The 18,861-nt window shown below is 52.5% G+C and overlaps 1 protein-coding gene across 1 annotated transcript; it reads right to left on the reverse strand.

Moving 5' to 3' along the window:
• Nucleotides 1-3,817: 3,817 nt before the first annotated feature.
• LOC100767225 (Rac family small GTPase 2) lies at nucleotides 3,818-17,966 on the reverse strand. The gene is made up of 6 exons (XM_035439185.1): nucleotides 17,067-17,966; nucleotides 15,148-15,219; nucleotides 9,612-9,729; nucleotides 9,145-9,207; nucleotides 8,566-8,725; nucleotides 3,818-5,043 (listed from the first exon to the last, which is right to left on the reverse strand). The coding sequence occupies exons 1-6, from the start codon at nucleotides 17,099-17,101 to the stop codon at nucleotides 4,913-4,915; spliced, it is 579 nt and encodes a 192-aa protein (XP_035295076.1). The 5' UTR covers nucleotides 17,102-17,966; the 3' UTR covers nucleotides 3,818-4,912.
• Between the last annotated feature and the right edge of the window lie 895 nt (nucleotides 17,967-18,861).

An 18,861-nucleotide genomic window follows, 5' to 3' on the forward strand; every position in this document is an offset into this window, starting at 1 on the left:
ACTTGATTGAATTGAGAGATACCTAGGAAATTAGTAAGGAACACCCTGGGTGTCTGTGACCATTTCCAGAAATGATTAGATGGTGGAGCCCCTGACTTAACCACTGATTTAATCCACCGAGGGTCTACTTTCAGTCTGCTTTTAGGGAGTGGAACTGTGGGCCTAATTGGAGGAAGTGGGTCTCAGAAGGGTATATCTTGGTGTGGGCTCCTTACTGTGCGTCTCTTTGCTTGCTGGCTGCTGGGATGATCAAGCTGCCTTCTACCACATTCCTCCTCCATGATGCTCCAACCTTGCTGCAGGCCTGAAAGGGAGGAATAGTTCAACCACCCACTGAAGCCTTTGAAACCACAAGCCAAAGGGAATCTTACCTCCTTAAAGTTGTGTGTCTCAGGTACCTTTTTTTGCTAAGTGGAATCAAATCTACACCTCTCAAACCCAGAGTGGGCCCTCACCCTGGCTTGCCTGCAGCAGGCACTCCTGGGGCCAGAGCTCCCTGCTTCAATTCTCCCTACCAAGGTCAAGGATGGGTAGCTGAAGGGCACAGGGCAAGAACTCAGAAGACCATCATCTAATCCTCAGCCACCGATGATTTCAGACCCACAGCATCACCGTCACTGATAAAGCCTACAGTGTTTGATCCAGTTGCTGTCATTTCCCTGGAGTTCTGGGAAGTGAGTTGCTTTCCATCATTTTCATCTGTAATGCCCAGCAGGCTCTGAGGCCTCTGCACTTCACCGTTCTCATTCTCTGTAGCTCGCCCACCAGGGTTTGGGGTGACAGGTGCCTTCCAGTTTCTCTGAAAACAGATGTTTTTGTTTCTGTTTCTTCTGCCCCTGTTTCATAGCTGCCTTTCCCCGGGGCCAGGGAATATGGACTTAAGGGTGTATGTACTGACCCAGGGTGTACTGACCCTCAGACAGAAGACTCTGAGGTCTGGATCAAACCGTAAGGGCAGGGGTATTCATGTGCCTGTCTCTCCCTGACCTCCCAGCCCCTCGTGCTTAAGGGCTGGGCCTCATCTCTCTCTGCATGTCCGGGGTTAGCATAGCCAGGAGGGGGACAAAGGAAGTGAATAGAAACCAGGATTACTTTATGCCTAGTGACCCCTTTGCCTTCCTTGGGGTCTTTTCAGAACATCTCCCAGCTCTGCCTCTCCCTCCACAGAGTCCATTATGCCCTTCCTGACACCCCATGAAGCTTATGTAGAGTCAGATGGGGGTGGGGAGGCAGAGATGAAAAGGGTAGTTAGCCAGGGCTCTCCAGACCCAGTTGCACACAGGCAAACATGTTACTCTCCCTCACGGTTTCGGGGTGACAGGACTCACCCAGGCAGCTCTTCTCTTTCACATGCTAGTCGATGAGACAATCGGCTCAGCTGGCATGGCACATATGCATGGCTACCCCGTTGTGGGCAGTGGGAAGCCGCTTCAGCAGGTTATGAACATGGCTGGTCCTCTCTATCTCATTTAAGTATCATCTTTTATCCATTCCCTCATATGCATAAATCACGTCACGCTTTGTGTCTAGGTGCCCAGACTCTCCTTGTGTGTGGTTGGACAAAATGCTGTGACCTCGGAGCCCCACAGGCTGAGAAAACAAGTATATTTATTTTAGAATTTTTAATGGTGGCCAGGTGGTGGTGGCACACACCTTTAATCCCAGCACTCAGGAGGCAGAGGTAGGCAGATCTCTGTGAGTGCAAGGCTGGTTTGGTCTACAGAGTGAGTTCTAGGACAGCCAGGCAGCCAGGGCTACACAGTGAAACCCTGACCCGAAAAAAAAATTTTTAATGTGTGTGTGTGTGTGTGTGTGTGTGTGTGTGTGTGTGTGTGTGTGTGCCACAGAAGCCAAAAGAGGACATCAGATCCCCCTGGAGCTAGAGTTAGGAACAAAACTTGGGTCCTCTGAAAGAGCAGCAAGCACTGTTAATTGCTGAGCCATCCATCTCTCCAGCCACTGAAAACAAGTATTTGTCTCACACTAAGTACACTGCTGTCCTGCCCCACACTGGCATTCTGTAGGAAGGAGAGTAGCATGGTGGGAGGGAGGGGTGGAGGGTCAGGCTGCTTTTTCCATCTAAGCTGACTGCTAGGCTTTCCGGGGCCTGTTTCTTCCTTTGTAATGGCTCGCAGCACCCGAAATGCATGATGGGGGACAGATTATATGTGCCTGGGAGGGCAGTTGTGTCTCTTACTCTTAGTGTAAAAGCCGGGGCAGCTGGGGGGGCTGAACACCCACAGCAGGGTACCACCCCAGCACACAGGGGTGTTTAAGGGCCCAGGATGGTGGGCAGATGAGCAACAGAGGAGAAGAAAGGTCATGGCAGTGTTTCTGGTGGGCAGATTTTTTAGGTTCTTGGTCTTGTATGCAAGGAACTGAAATAAAGGCGTACAGAGATTGCAGAAGGAACAGGGACTTTATTCGGAGCAAAGTGAAAGCAGAGATCAGAAAGAAATATGCTGTCAAGGCTGAGGGAGGCGGGCTGTATGAGTGACAGTGCACTCCAAGGCTCCAGATTAGAGCCCTGTATGCTTTTATACGGTCTACGGGGAGGAGGGGTTTGACCACTTAGGGCCATAGTTTGAACAGGTCTGTATTTTGATGATTTGAATAATATGTCTTTGCTAGTATATACACAGAAAGGAGCAGGGAGCTAAAAGAGGCAACCCCAGACTCTGGCTGACTACAGGGCACACCCAGGCCTTTAACGTGCCAGCCTGACTGGGGTACAGGGCCTCCCAACCATGTTGGAGTTCCCAGCAAGTGTGCATTTCTGTGTCAGAGAAATAACTTGAAAGATTGATCTCACACGAGCCAAGCTAGGAACAGTGACTTCCCCTGCTATTCCCAGCCCCTCCAGAGGTGGAGTCCCTTAAAGGGGAAAGGTTGCTGTGGAGCTGTGGGTGAGGGCTGGAACACGAGGAGACAGAAAATGGAGAGGCTGAGCACCCCTTGGCTGCAGCCATCTCCTCTCAGCCACCTAGAGTCTCAGGCCCTGAGGGTGGGAACTTGTATATCACAAAACCCCCGAGACTATGGCAGCACCTGACGCACACACACAGGTCAACACAAGTGTGCTGGGAGAAGGGCTGGGAATCTCAGGCAGTGTCATGCTCAAGGTAAGATTGTCTCAGGGCCAGGTCCTGGGGTGCCTGATGATATGGGCGCCTCATCAACTTCCACAGCAGCCTAAACTCTCTAGTAAGAATTTCACTGTTATCCAGGCATGGAGAGGTACACTTGTAATCCCAGCACTTAGGAAGCTGAGGCAGGAGGATAGCCAGTCTGAGGTCAGCCCAGGTTGTATAATGAAACCTTACCTCAAAAACAACAGAAAAAAAATCTGATTTTCTTAGTGCCAGCTGGGGCAGGCACTGTCGCTGGCAATGGTGGGATGGATGTTTACCATAGAGATCTCTGGCTTCTGGACACCCATCTAGTTCTAGAAAGGTCATCTTCCTTGAGAACCCATCCTCCCCACACCCACCCTGTACCCCAACTTCCTGGGGTTACCTCTACTCCTGGTTCTATCATAGCACATGGCCAACCGCAGCACAGTGTCTCTCTGACACAGACAGCTGGTTGAAGGTGGACCTAAGACAGGCTGGTCCAATCAGAGCAACCCTTCCTTAGAACTTTGCTTGGGGCAGATCCTATGCCTGAACTTGAACCTCAGGGATCAAGTCCCAAGAGTCAACTGCTTGAAAATGAGCCTGCCAGCAGCAAATAGGTCCAGAATGGGCAGGAAGGCAGACTCCATGGCATCATTTGACCCCTCCGCCATGCCTTGATCAAACTATACCTGAAGTCATAATGGTTCCAACTTGAATCATACATTTATTTTCTGCATAAGCAAGAGAGCTGTGTTTTCTGTCTGCAGTGGTTCTGGTCCTGGCTGGCAGGGTGAGGTGGACAGTCAAGATAATACAGCTCAGGACCCTTTGAATAAAGTAGGAAGTCTTGAAAGATGGTAGGGGTGGGCTGAGCCCCTCCTTTGGCTGGGAAGTCAAGAAATTTACAGAAATGGATTTGTTCTGTGTTTTTCTGAAAAATGAGACCAGAGAAGCAGACTCACACGTCTCTCCCTTTGGTTTGGGGAGGGAGATGACTCCAACAAGGTGAACCGGGGTATAGGAGCAAGACAGCCTGTCCTTTCAGACACATAGCGGTGGCAGGCCATGGAAACCGGAAACTTCAAGAGGGAGTCGGGAAGGCCTGGCGAAGGTGGGTGTATGACACTGTATGACATGAGGATGGTTGGCTGAGTCCTGGGGCTCCCCTCTGGTCCCTAAGAGCACAAAAGTATCCCAGATAGGATGTGGCCTGTCAACAACCTCCCATCCCCAGGGGACCTCCACTGAGGACATAGGCAAGTTCTGCAGCTGTCTGGGAAAAACACCACAAGGAGGGGATGACATGTTCTGTCAGCGCATCATTGGGCTTTGGTAGGGATCCTGAAGGGTCAGGGTGGGAGGACTGGGGTGAGACCTGAAAGGAACACAGGAAAAGATCAGTGTCAGGCACAGACTGAAGCCCCAGCCCAGGGCCATCCAGGCCCTTGGCGGCTTCCCACCTCTGCCTTCCCCAGCGCTGCCCTCTGTTCCTCCCCCACACAACCTGCTGTGGGTACTGTTGGGGTTCTCTGGTTCCATTAGGCTTTTGTGGCAAGGATGGGCTGAGTGAGAGCCCAGAAGCCCCTATGTCCCGGCTCGGGTCACAGGGCAGGTTCTGGCTTCCCAGGGCTGGATCTATCAGGGAAGAAGCTCCGGAGGCAATAATAAGAAGAGGGAAACTGAGGCTACTTTGATACCCATGGCCCTCTGTCCTAATCTAATGTTCCCCTCAGTGACCTGAGGCCCAGGCCCAGGGGCAAGGTGCCCTTCCAGCAGTGGAGGAGAGGTGTGTACCCCTAGAGCAGGCTGCAAGGACGCTTCTGCTGTCGTGTGGGCTGTGGGCACAGGACAGCCCGGATGGCCTCATCAAAGACTGTCTTCAGGCCTCGCTGGGTGAGTGCAGAACATTCCAGGTACTTCACTGAATCTGGGGAGGGACAGCAGAAGAGCAGGGCCTGAGTCATGGAGAAGATGTGTCATCCCAAGTGGAGAGTTGCATCTCTGTGCCTCGTCTTCCTCCTGCTGGCTCAGTGACCCCAAGGCAGGCCAGGCGGTGGACAGGTTATAATCCTTCCCGTGAAAGGACAGGACCTGCTTCTATGACCAAATCTCCCAACATTCCTCATGGAGCTGACACCTCTGGGCAGGTCTGAGGGCACCCCAGTACTTCTATCACCCCAACTTATGAGGAAACCAAGACTAACAGAGGCTGTGGGACCTGTCTACCCCAGAAAGAAAATAGAGAGCCCATCTGAGCCCTCCGAGGACAGATGCCCCTGGGAGGAGTCTGCACGACTTCCCATCCCCAGCACCCTGAACACAGAGCCCTGAGGGGAGAGAGAGGCTGTGGGATTTCAGAGTCCTGGGGAAGGAAAGGGATGCCCTCACTGGTGGCCTCGGCTCTTCTTTCTGGGGCAGGAGCTTCCGACAGCTGTGAGGAAACAGTTGCCCTCCCTACCCCAGTCACCTGAAAGGCTCAGAGCACAGCAGCCCTGGGCCCAAAGGTTCAGAGTAGGGGAGAGGGGCCCCCACTGGAGGGGGAACCACCAAAACCAGGGAGACAGGTGCACCATGGCAGCAAGGAGGAAACGGAGCTTCAGGGAGCCAGATACTTTGCAGTCACTCCAGCGTGTTTCCTGTCCCTGGAATGTTCTCAAGGCACTCTGTTCCCACTGAGAAGATGAAGCCAAGGTCCCATCCTGGCCTCCGGCCATTTATTCCACAGATGACTCTGGGTGGGGACTCCTGGCCTCTGCCCCTTGGGGCTCCCCATCCCTGTGACCAATTGTGAGACATTCTGAACTCAGATTCCTGGGGATTCGGCTGGAATGTTCACCTGCTCATTCTCACAATAGCTGGAAGGGAGTGGCTCTCAGCTCCTCAGAGGATGAAATAGTGGGAGAAGAGGAGTCACAGGCAGAAGGACACACACACACACACACACACACACACACACACACTAATACACACACACATGCACACACACATGCATACACACACATGCATACACACATATGCACCTACACATACACACACACTAATGCACACATGTACACACACACACACACACACACACACACACACACACACACTAGGAGACTAAGGCCCAGAGAGCAGGAACTGGAAGCCCAAGACCTCACAGCCAATCAGTGATGCAGCCAGGAACAGATCCTATGATTATGGACAGGAAGAAGTTTAGCCAGGAGTGACTGACCAGGTCTGAAAAATCCAGCACCAGGAAGCCTGAGACAGGTGGTTTGCACAAATTGGAGGCTAGCCTAGGCTACACCAGTGAGATGAGCAAAGGGTTGGGAGAGAAGAGAGAGGAGAGGAGAGAACAGGAGAGGAGAGAGGAGGGAAGGAGGGGTAGAGAGAGGAGAGGAGAGGAGAGGAGAGGAGGGGAGGGGAGGGGAGGGGAGGGGAGAGGGAAGGGGAGAGGAGAGGTAAGGGGAGAGGAGAGGAGAGGAGAGGAGAAGAGGAGAGGGGAGGGGAGGGAAGAGGAGGGGAAAGGAGTGGAGGGAAGGGAAAAGAAGAGGAGGGGAGGGGAGAGGAGGGGAGAGACAGATAACCTTGGCTGGAGAAGCATCTCTCTGTAGTGGGCAGCAGTCAATGTAGAGAAACATTATTCAGCATGTAGAGAGTAAGTGACTTCTGAGTGCTCAGTACTACATGGGACACCTATACCAACCCACACCCCACCCCAAGGCCTAGGGAACATTGAGTGAGACAGAGCAGAAAGAGTCAGGGTGGCATTGGATGCTGTGAAATGCTGTCTTCTGGGTATGACATGGTCATTGCACCTATGAACTCACAGCAGCTATGGTTACCAGAGAGAGACCTGTGCAAGGTCAAAGCTGAGGTCAGTCGACATTCCAGCAGGCATCACTAGTGGGCTACACACACTCACACACATATGTGTGCATATATGTGTGTGCGTGCATGTGACACACACATGCACACTCACACGCATGCACGCTCACACACATCCACACTCACACACACACATGTACACACAGGCATGCATGCACACACACATGCAGGACATTAAAGGAAGATGGACATGTGTTAGGTGTCTGGGGAGAGTGAGGGAATAGTTCAGGGTGGATATGATCACGACACATTGTTTACTATTATGAAATTGTCTAAGAATAAATAAAAATAGCCGGCATTGGTGGCGCGCGCCTTTAATCCCAGCACTCGGGAGGCAGAGACAGGCGGATCTCTGTGAGTTCAAGCCCAGCCTGGTCTACAAGAGCTAGTTCCAGCACAGCCTCCAAAGCCACAGAGAAACCCTGCCTCGAAAAACCAAAAAAAAAAAAAAAAAAGAATAAATAAAAATATCCCATTTTCAAGGACATATAAAGGGGAAAGTGAGCTGAGTTCCAGCATCCTCACTCTCTGCTTGCTGGCTGTGGGTTATGACCAGTTGCCTCAGGTTCCTGAAACCATGTCATCCCCCCTTGAGAGGTGGGAGAGCAATTCTAATGCATCCCCAAATCCATGCAGACCAGTTTGGAAACAAGCTGATTAAGAAGAGAAAGCTGGTGTATGTCTCTGACATGTAGAAGCTAGAGCAGAGGGCCCAGGGTGAAGCAGCAGAGAGGCCCCTGGGGAGACAGCCATGACAACCAGCGAGTCACAGGAAGGCTGCGGTCTCTCTTCCTGTGAAGAGCCACTCCCTCCGTTTCCTGCAGAGGAAGAGGTGCAGGGCTGGGTGGAGACCAGACCTAGCTGGTAGCCCTGCCTCAGGAGGACACCATGAGAAGGTCAGACCCAGAGTTAGGTCTCCTGGGGATGGAGAGTTTGGCCCAAGCAAGGTGTCCCCACTCATTCAGCCAGCCGCCAGCTTCCGTGCTGTCAGTCACTGCCACTGCCTCCCCAGCTGGGTGACCTTGAACAGTCAAGCCTCCTCTGACTGTCCTTGGAGGCAAAGAGTAACTGGTGGAGAGTCAGGATGCGTGGAGAAAGGGAGATGAGGGCCAAGCACAAGGGAACAGTCACCCTATAAGTCCCCAGCAGGGACACATTCTCCAGGAAGCCTTCCAAAAACAGCCCAACTTGACTTAGCTGCCTGTACTCCAGGCAGCCATAGGCCGTGCCTCCCACCTCTGCTTCAATCTATTTCCAGCAATCCCTTGATTCCAGGTCTACACCTGGTTGACATCACAACCAGCTAACACAGAATCCCCTGTGCGGTGCTGCTCGGGGAACCTGGGAACCAAGTCATTTCACTCATACACCCAACATGGCAGAAGCCATCACTACTGCCATATCTTCCTGACAGAGAAACACAAGCACAGAGAGGCCGAGGGGCCAGCCCAAGGTCACACAGCTGGTACAATGGCTTGGAGCACAGCCAGAGCTTGATCACACAGCATAACCCTAGGACAAGGCTGTGTCCAGGCACCCCCAGCCCCCGCCTCCCCCTCTCTGAGCTCGAGCTCCATACCAATATCCTTGGCCAGTGCCAGGCCCTGCGGGTAGGTGATGGGAGCCAGCTTCTTCTCCTTCAGCTTCTCAATGGTGTCCTTGTCATCTCGCAGGTCCAGCTTGGTACCCACCAGGATGATGGGCGTGCTGGGGCAGTGGTGCCGTACCTCGGGGTACCACTGACAGGAGGGGAGAGTGAGAGGGAGCAGAGGAAAGTGGGACACAGATGCCCGAGGCAGCAGGCAAAGGGAGGAAGGGGCCCCAGGGCAGGGTCACAGGTATAGCAGAATCTGAGCCCATGTAGAAAAAAAAAAAAAAAAAGGCAAATATGTTTTTGGAGATAAGAGTCAAGAGAGGTTGTGTGTTGTTAAGAGGGGACACAAGATTGGGCAGGGAGAGGGACAAGGAACAGAAGCGGCGGGGGGGGGGGGTTTGTGCTTGCTGACCTGGCCCCAGGGAGACTTTCCCCTCATTGGCCCTGTGTGGCTCTAGTGATCCTCTACCCTGGATTCTCCAAATCCAAGGTGGACCTTAACAGCTCATCCCTCCTCCCCTCAGTGCCACTTACATGTGTTCCCCTAGCCTACTTGAAGCTCACCTTGGCTCGGACATTCTCATAGGAGGCTGGGCTGACGAGCGAGAAGCAGATGAGGAATACATCCTGGAGACAGAGCAGAGCAAAGTTGGTAAGAGGGAGGCCCGAGAGTCCTGTATGGGTGCCCCTCCCCGCATCCCTGGCTCCTGCCTCCCGCTGTGTCGCCATCTATCTGGTGATCTGACACTCTTTATGCCATTGTGGGTAGGGAGACCAGATCTGGGGACCCAGAAGCCACAGAGCCACCTGCAGCAGGTCCCCTGCCCACACCAGACCAGGCACACAGGACTGGCTGCTCACAGGGACCCTACTGTGCACTGAGAAAGGCTGGCATCTCAGGGCATGGGTACTAGAGGCAGCAGGGCTGAGGGAGCCCCCTCGGGGTTGAGCAGGCATGGCTGGCCCGAAGGTCACCCACAGCAGATGGAACAGGATCAAGACCTGGACCACAAAGAGGCAGAGATGCGTACCGTCTGCGGGTAGGAGAGCGGCCGGAGACGGTCATAGTCTTCCTGGCCTGCAGTGTCCCACAGCCCCAGATTCACAGGCTTACTGTCCACCATCACATTGGCTGAATAGTTGTCAAACCTGTGGGAAGCAGGAAGGACGTGGGGTTAGCTAGAGCCCAGCCAGGACTTGCAGCACAGGCCAAAGTTGTTCTCAGTGTGCTATGACTAGCCTAAAGTCACTCAGCACTGTGCATCTGGCTGTTCTCACAACCGACGGGGACTGTTAAAAACATCTCAAATACAAGTAAACAAAGAGAAAAAGTGTCTAGATCACCTTTATGCCTCCACTTGTCCTTAGGAAAAGTGTCTGCTGGGTTATCCGACACCCTCCACCCCAGGTCGATGAGAATGAACTCTACCCCCCTGCTGTGCTGGAGACCTAGATTATCACAGTGTCTGCTGAGTGACTGCTCATCCCTTATTTAAGCTGGGTCCCCCTGAGGCAAACTTTGAGTAAAGGAGGCAGTGAGGGCTGCATTTGGGAAGTAACTCCAAAAGCTGTCGGAGGGAAACAGGTAAGAAACAGGAAAAGGTAGCAGCCAAATCCAGGTGCTAGTGGACTGATGCCCTGCCAGGGTGTGGGGACTATGGTGTGAGCTTCCTGAAAGGGCAGGAAGCTGCAGATGACCCATAATCTCACTCCCATGATGAGTGAATGTGCTCGGACCATGTCTAGAAGACAGACAGACAAACATCAATTGTGAGCCTGTGGCAATGTCTGCCTGGGCAAGCACTGGTGTGGGCCAGACCCTGGACCAGGAGCCCATTGAGCAAGTGTTGGGACAGGGAACACACTTTGAAGGCCCGGGGTGGGGGGGATCCATCCCAGCACTCTACACTGAGTGAAGGGGGCTTTAGGAAGTAAAATCCCACTACTCACACCCCTAGGGGAAAGTAACAGGTTTGTCAGTTGGGGCTCGAGACCAGGATCAGAGTGGTATCATGACCCATGTGAGGTCACATAGCCAGAGAGTGACCAACCAAGGGGAGAAACTGTGTCCAGCAGGCTCGCTGCACCCTGCCACAGCTGTGCCCCTAGGGAAACCTTTCATCACTTGTGTGTGCCAGCTCGGCATCACCTGATCTCCTGAGCTCAAACATGCACACACTCCTTGTGTCAAGACCTGGTCCACTGAGACCCTGAGCTCCTAGCTTCCTCATCTGCTCTTCGCTCACAAGGCAGGCTCACACCAGCTGAGCTTGCCTACGCTGACATCTGGGGAAATGCCCCTCCCTACCTCAGCTTACCCAAGTAGTCCCACCTATCCTAAATTGCCTCCCACCTTCCCCAGGACTCTGTGTCACTCTCTGGAACACTGCAGAGAGACTTTTCTAGTTTCTAGTCAGGTCAGCCCTGCTAACAACATTCCTTGAGGGAAGGGGGACCCACCTTATTCCTTTCTGCCCTGAGGCCGGTCCAAGATAGATGGCTGGCACATAGTAGGTCTGCTGCGTGCCTATTCTGGGACCCACCCCTGTGAATCTCAGAAGAACTTTTGAGAGGCAAGGCTGGCCAAGGTAGGAAGGCAGGTGTCTGAGCTATTTGGGGCACTGACAAGCTAGATACATCAGGACCTTCTATCTTCCCAAGATGCCTTGCAGCAAAGGCATCTGTCTTTTGGGGAACTCTCAGGGCATCTTGAGGAGGCAGAGAATGGCCAGGACCTTTAAAACACACCCCTACTAGTGTCTCCTGGGACCAGAAAGAAGGGACAGTCCTATGTGTATTAGCCTTGAAGTCCCACGTGACCCAGGAGACAGAAACTGAGTCAAACGTCTTTTCCAAGGTCAATCATCTCCTAAGCAAGGGAAGTGGCTTCATACACTGCTCCTCCTATGACATCCATTAGGGGCAAGAAGCAGGAGCCCAGGACAGCTGCCTAAACTTCAAGAAGGGCAGGGTTTGCCCTGACCTGGCTGTGTGGCTCAGGGACACTCACCTAACGTCTCTGAACCTCACTCTCTTCCTCATTTCTGGGGTCATTATTGAACTCAAAGAGGTGGGAAACATTCAGATCACCTGACTGGGAGACACCGAGCATCTAGGCTTACTGTCAAGGTCTCCAATCCCCCCCTCTCCCCCAGCCTCTCTAGAGAGGACAAACTAGCTGCTGTGTTCAAGATCAGCCAGGGACACGACACATGCTTTGACTATGCCACACTTCCTCTTCCTTAGAATCCTTTCATATGCATTACTGTGGCCACTGTGACCCCTTTTTCTAGATATGAGAAGTAGGCTCATAGGCAGGAGTGGATTTATACCCAACATGTTCCCGATGGTAGGTGGCAGGGCCAGGCATCTGGACTTGTTACCTGGTTTGGAAAAGCCCCTGTAGTGAGCATAGCTGCTGAGCATGTTATGAAATGGTGAGGATGCCAGAGATAAATTTTACCAAACCTGGTACTCTGTGGCCTGGCCTCTGGCTACAGGCCAGCCCCACTCCTAAAATGGAGTAGGGATGTGCAAGGGGTTGCACACCTAGGGTCACCTGGCCGTTACCCAAGGAGGATGAATGGCATATTCAAGGAACTAAGAGTCCATGAATCCATGGCTGGTGTCTTGGGGGACATGGGAGGACTGGCCAGATAGGCAGAGTGAGGACTCAGGAATGGTTTGGGTCTTGAAGGCCTGGTGTCAGGGCAGCTGAGGGAAGGCCAGATTGTCCCTACTGAGTCATCAGAGCCAGGGTCACCATGGAAGGCACAGATTAAGTCCATTTAACCTTATTTCACAATAAGCTCTTCCCTATGGAGCTGAGCCTGCAGAGTGGGCTCTACTCACCAACCAGGGTGATCTGCCCACTGCCAGCAGCAGCAATATGATATTCTAGAAGCTGAAACTCTGTTTTAGAGTCAGGAGTGAGCTAGCTACACCAGGCCCTTGGCCCTGCACAGCTCTGACCCAGCCCTGAAGAGTTCTCAGTGGGTGGGACATAAACTGAGAGAAAGAGAAGGAAGGGACAGACTGCTGAAGGCCAGGAATGCTGTCGGAAGGGAGGCATGCTTAGGGTCCCCCTGAGGGAGAGCATGGAGTCGAGAGCCCAGGGATCATTGACTGAACACCTGGACGAGATGGGACAGCCAAGGTGGACCTTTGGGAGTTTGGATACACACTTCTACTGGGTTTTAAGCATAAAGGGAATCCACCTGAGGAACTTAGACCAGATTGTGGCTTTGCCTAAATTCTACTTTTGAAAGTTCATCTAGGGAAAAAAATTAAATAAAAAGATTTGCCTAGGGACTGGTAAGCTCAGCACGACATAAAACCAGATGTGATGTAGTCCCAACACTCCAGAGGTGGAGGGAGGCAGAACAATCAGGAGTCCAAGGTCATCTTCATCTGCACAGTGAGTTTAGACTAACCAGCCTATACTACAGAACAAACAAACAAAAAGAACCCCCACAAAACTTACCGGGAACCTGCCTGTTGGAGAGACAGAGGCAGAAACTGGAGGCTAGCTATAAGCTAAAGGCCAGCCTGGGCTACGCAGTGAATTCTAGGTCAGTCAGGGCTATAGTATATACCCTACCACAAAATGGGGGAAAAAAGCAAAGTTTATGCAGGCTTTCATTGGACAGAGTCAGGAGGTAGCCAGGGTGGGGACCCTTGTCTCTGTGCCTGAAGGCACAGGCTGCTGTCATGTCCCTGAGCCCTAGTACTCGGCACAGAACCCTTCTCTCGCAGGTATGGCCATCTAAGGCTGTGTGTGCCAACCTTGTTGGCCACGGGTTCATCTCAGAAGAATAAACCCCAGCAGCAGTTGGCACCAGATGCCACCTACACAATAGCACAGGGCTATCAATCAGGGGCAAACCTCAGCACCTGACCTCAGCCTTCATCTCCCACCTCCTCACAGGGAAGCTGCTGCACAAGGCTCAGATCTCCCAGTCCAGGGTCTGTCTCTTGTAAAAAGGGAAACTGAGGCTCGTGGGCTCAGAGGGAGAGTGGCCACTTTGTGGCCACTTTGAAATCCCTGAGCAGGTGGGTCCTCCACCACAGCCAGGGCAAGTAAAGACAGGATAGGGTCTTGACTCAGGGACAAGGGCAGTATCAACACACCCTGGTGACAGTGGCCTTCAACCAGAATCCCCTTTGTTCCTGTTCTTGCTCAGGTCTAGGAGTAGGGACGTGCAAGGGGTTGCACACCTAGGGTCACTCTGACTTCCCAGAGCCTTAGAAACCTGACGGCAAGAGTCATCCCCACTTTACGCAGCAGGGCAGTTTCTAGTGTTCATTCATATCAGGACACAACTGGGCAAAAAGCAATGTCCAGCTGTCTACCCAGCCCCTCTGGCTGTCCTTTGTTGGGTCCTCCCAGCTAAGCCAGGTGTCAGAGACAGATGAATCCCTGTTCCAGAAATGGAGCCCTGTACAGGGACATGGAGGACTTGGAGTAGAGCCTTGGTTTGGCATTAGTGGGGTTGGTGGTTCCTCTGATGGCCTGCAGGGGTGGGCTTTGGGTGTCCCTTTGTTTACCCTTTATGCTCCAGGCAGGGCTCCCGTGAAGATAAAGGTAAGGGCCCCATTGAGGCTCTGAAGCCATACAGGCTGAGTGGCCCTGGGGGACAAGCCCCTTAGCTGCAATGAGCCATCAGGATATTGTAACACCCTCTTCCCTTGAGGACACGATGCAATCAGGAGTGTGACATCCTGTACTGGGCCACCAAACTGAAGGCCTTCTAACTAGTGTGATGGTTCCACTGGGCCTTGTCACTGCAAAACACATCTGTCATGTATAAGACTTTGTGTATGTATGACACTGTGTGTCAACCGCCATGTAGAGAAGGTGAGGAGAGCCCGAGAAAAACACAAGGCTCCTGCCCTCCACAGGCTCATGATCTTGGGGGAGATCTGGCAGACTCCTCTGGGGGATGATAGGACTCTAGGCCTGATCAAAGGCTCCCAGGAGGACACCAAGGATGGGCTGGAGAGTGTAGACATGAGGATGAGACAGGAAATCACCACAGGCATGGCAAGAGCTGATGCAAAGGCCCTACAGCAGGCTTACCAAAGGAGTGTTGGTATAAAAAGCAAAACAGTGGGTAAAATCTCTAGGAAAGGAGACTGAGGGAGAGCCTGAAGAGACTGAAATCTGTGCAAGGCACTGGGGAGCTTCCCTGTGAGTGGGGGTTGCCCAGAGTCCCTTCTGACACCTGGACACTCATCACTTTGTATCATGGTTGCCCCCTGTGGCTATATCCTGCACCAGAAAAAAGTCTTCCCACAGATTGCAGCTGGTACTGCCCCACACCAGCAATTTGGTCCCCTAACTTTGCTGCTCTCTAGTGCTACTCCTCCCTCACTGCCACACTCCGTCTCCACTCCTACTTTCTTCTCCTGGTCAGTCCATCCCACAGTCCTTCTTCCTTCTGGAGCATCCACCTCCCTTGGGGTCAGTTTCCCCAAGGTGGAGTCTCTCTAGCTTTACTAGCCTGCCTGACCTTAGGGGTCCAAAGAAGAGACCCCCAAGAAGTACCAGGAGCAGGCAGAACTCACACAGTGGGGATGTATTCTCCAGGGAAGGCATTGGTGGTATAGCTGATGAGAAGACACGTCTTGCCCACGGCTCTGAAAGACAAGAGACAAGAAGCAGAAGAGACAAGGTCACTGGCTGTGCCTAAGACAAGGGGAGACCCAAGCCCTCTACACAGGCTCCCATCTCTGGGCCTCAGTCTCCCAATTCCAGACACCCCGTGGCCATGCTCTCAACCTCTCCACAGTACCCATAAATACACTGACTTCAATCCTGGCCATGGGTCTGAGCCATGCGTCTTGGGAGAACTGAGGAACTGTACAAGTCCCAATGTCCTGGGTGCAGGTGATAGACACAGGCAGCCATTGAGCAGAGAAGAGGGCCATGGAGACCTGGACAAGGCTGTCACACACCTGGGCTCAGATCCCAGTTCCACCATTTACCATCTACACAACTTTGGCAAGTCTCCTAAGCTGCTTGTACCTTACTTTCCGCATCTAGATGACAAGGACAAGTCCATCTTCCCAGTGAATAAAGTGACACTCCTAAGACCAGACTGAACCCATGCAAGGCGCCACAACAACCAATGACTGTTAAGGAATGCCTGCAGCCTTATAGAGTATGGAGCTTTTTACCAAAGGGGCCTGGGTTCAAATCCTCTGCACTCTAAGGGAGGTTTCTTAACTTCTCTGGGCTTCAGTCTTCCCACCAATGAAATGAACTCTGCGATGGCAGATAGGGTTAGTGGGAAGCTAAATTAGACAAAGGGCCATGACCAGGTGACCACGCACAGTAAGTGACAAAGAAATGGGACAAATAGAGACGACCACCATTTAGGCTGTCTCCCTGCCAATCTAGGAGGCTGCCCAGGTCATTCAAGCAGGAAGCAGAGAGGCCAGAGGGGCAGCTCTGGGCCTTCCCCAGCTCTATTCCGTTAAGTCACTTCCCATTCTAGGAGCCTGGCCCGCCTTCTCTCCCACCTCCATGTTTGCCCTCAAGCCCCAGACTGCCACCAAGGTAACTCTGAATGAGTAGAACCATTGATTTCCGGCCACCCCCCTCTCGCCCACTCAGAGCAGATACAAAGCAGAAGTGAGTAAGGCAGCTGCAGCAGATAACGGCTGGCTGACACCCCTCTAGCAGCAGCAGCAGCAGCCGCAACGGCAATAAAGTCAGCTGAGCAGCAGATAGCCTCTGCCCCCAGTGAGACCAGCAGAACCCAAGTGTGGCCTTGGGACCCACTGACTACTCATCAGATTGAGTTCTGGGGCCATGACAGCCTGTGGTCCCAAGATCTGACAATGGTTATGCACCCTCAGCTGGGGTGCAGCCAGCCTGCCCCCTGGAAGTCCCCGCGATCCCCTTTCACCTTCCTCCTTCCCTTACACTGGCCTCAGTGTTCCCCAGTGTTCCCCATACTCCTCACTGACATCCCCTCTCATCTTCCCCACTACACTACAAGCAGGACAGTCTCAAGCGACCCCAGCCCACCCCTGGGGGCAGAGAGGCCTTGGCACAGATGGCGGGATAAGAGTCAGAAAGAGTGGAAATTCTCAGTAGTCCCTCAGCAGCAGCAAGTCAGTGTCTAGGTCAGCCTGGAGAACAAAGGTCCAAAGGTCAAGTTGCCTGGTTTCCTCACTTCACACCTGCACACTGAATAGGAACATAACTCCAGGCCCCCAACAGGAGCCCTACCCCAGCTCTCAGGGTACAGGCAAGGAGCAGTACCCCACCCACAGTCCTAGGCCCTCCACCCAGGTGGCTTCCGGGATGGGGTGGGATGGGAACAGAAGAGCAATCCAGGTCCACCCCAAATGTTCCTTGTGAGCCCTAGGAGAGGAAGTGACTATCCCCAGGACCTCCTGGGAGCCCTCAACCTGTGAGTATGCTAGGGAGGCAACATCCTGGTAGGGGGTGGGAGACAACTCAGCCAGGCACTTACCCATCACCCACCACCACACACTTGATGGCCTGCATTTCATTCGAGACCCAGCAGCCAGTGATGACACTTGGGGGCCAGGAGAGTTGCTGTGGACACCAGCGGTGTGGAGTGGCTGGGAGGTGTCTTGCAGTGAGGAGCGACACCCGAGTTCAGGAGGCAGGAGGAAACGGAAGAGGAACTTACCCAAGCTGCTGCCCCACAGCCTTGAGGGGGGTGGAGCATGCGGTCTGGAAGAGGACCTGGGGCCCCTCAGGTGCTAAGTTGGGCCTGGGCCACCCATGGGCACCAGACCCAAGTTCCAACGGGAATCAGGGCACCCTCTGAGCTTGGAGGTTCACTTCCTGACCTAGGGCAGGGACAAAATGGTTCTACTCATTCAGAGTTACCTTGGTGGCAGTCTGGGGCTTGAGGGCAAACATGGAGGGGGGAGAGAAGGCAGGCCAGGCTCCTAAGAATCTGCATCCTCCCAGAAGCCAGTTAGCCTAAATCCAAGTGTAAGCACTTAATGTGTGCCTACTATGTGTCAGGCATTGTATTGGGAGCTGGTGACTCTAAAGTACAGGAAGTCAGGGTGTTCTGGAGTTCTTAGTATGCAGAGAAATTCCATCACAGCCATGAGTAAGGCAGGAGGAGACAGGGGCCATGAGAGAGTGACCTCAGAGTCACCAGCGGGGAGAGCTGGTGGCTGTGAAATGTAATGTCCAACAGAGGATGCCTGGTGTGTGTGGAGGTGGTGGTGGTGGTGGGTTCCTGAGCAGGGGCCAGTGTGAAGATAAAAGGCAAAGGAGGGGAAGGGGGAACGAGAAGGAAGGAGGAAGAGAGGAGAGAGAAGAGGAGGGGAGGAAAGAGAGGAGAAGGAAAACGGATGGAGGGAGAGATGGGAGAGAAGGAAGAAGAGGAATCGTGAGAGAAAGATGGTAGGGGAAGGAGAAAGGAGGGGAGGCAGGGTCAGATGCAGTAAAGCAAGCTCATAGAAACTTGGCAAGCTATCTGTCAAAAGCTGCTCACAGCATGGTGACTCACACCTGCAATCCAAAGAAGCTGAGACAGCAGGGTCTCTGTGAGCTTGAGTTCAGGATACAGAGTGAGTTCCAAGCCAGCCAGAGCTATATAACAAGATCCTAGCTGGAAAACTATCCCAAACCAAAACCCCTGCCTACAAGCTGATGTAGGCTTCTTGCCATTTTGATTGTATCAATTGACTGTTAGGGATACTGAGACACTTGCCATGTGTTGTTGGGCTTTTGTGTTTGGGGTATTTTGTTGGGCACTTGTGGTTGTGATTGTTTATTGAACTTTTGAGTTTCCTATTGCATAAGTTGCCTATTTACATATTTGTCCATTTCTCTATTGGGATATTTTTTTCCTCTCATAATTATTTGGATAAGTTCAGTGCTTGATTTTCAAGTGTGTATTGCTATAAACATTGCCTAGCTCATTTCCAGTCTTGGGATTATTTTGTATAAGCTATGATATTTATAAATGTTTTTATGTGTTTGTATGTAGTCAACTTTAAATTTTCTTCCCTAATGACTTATACTCTTTAAGTCTTCCTTAAGCATTCCTACCCAATTTTATAAAGATATTCTGTAAAGTGTGTAAGGTTTCTGTCACACGTGGAGTGGATCAAGGACTGCTTGTAGTTGTTGTGGGATGTTAATTTGAATTCTCTAGTGCTTTCTAAGTTTCTTTTCCTACCCCCGTGAGAACACGCTCTGACCAAAGCAACTTAAGTGAGAAAGGGTTTATTCTGGTTCACCACAGAGGGCAAGCCAAAGCTGCAGGAGCTGGAAGC

Source organism: Cricetulus griseus, chromosome 2 (genome assembly GCF_003668045.3).
Source record: "Cricetulus griseus strain 17A/GY chromosome 2, alternate assembly CriGri-PICRH-1.0, whole genome shotgun sequence".
In the NCBI taxonomy this organism is placed as follows: Eukaryota; Metazoa; Chordata; class Mammalia; order Rodentia; family Cricetidae; genus Cricetulus; species Cricetulus griseus.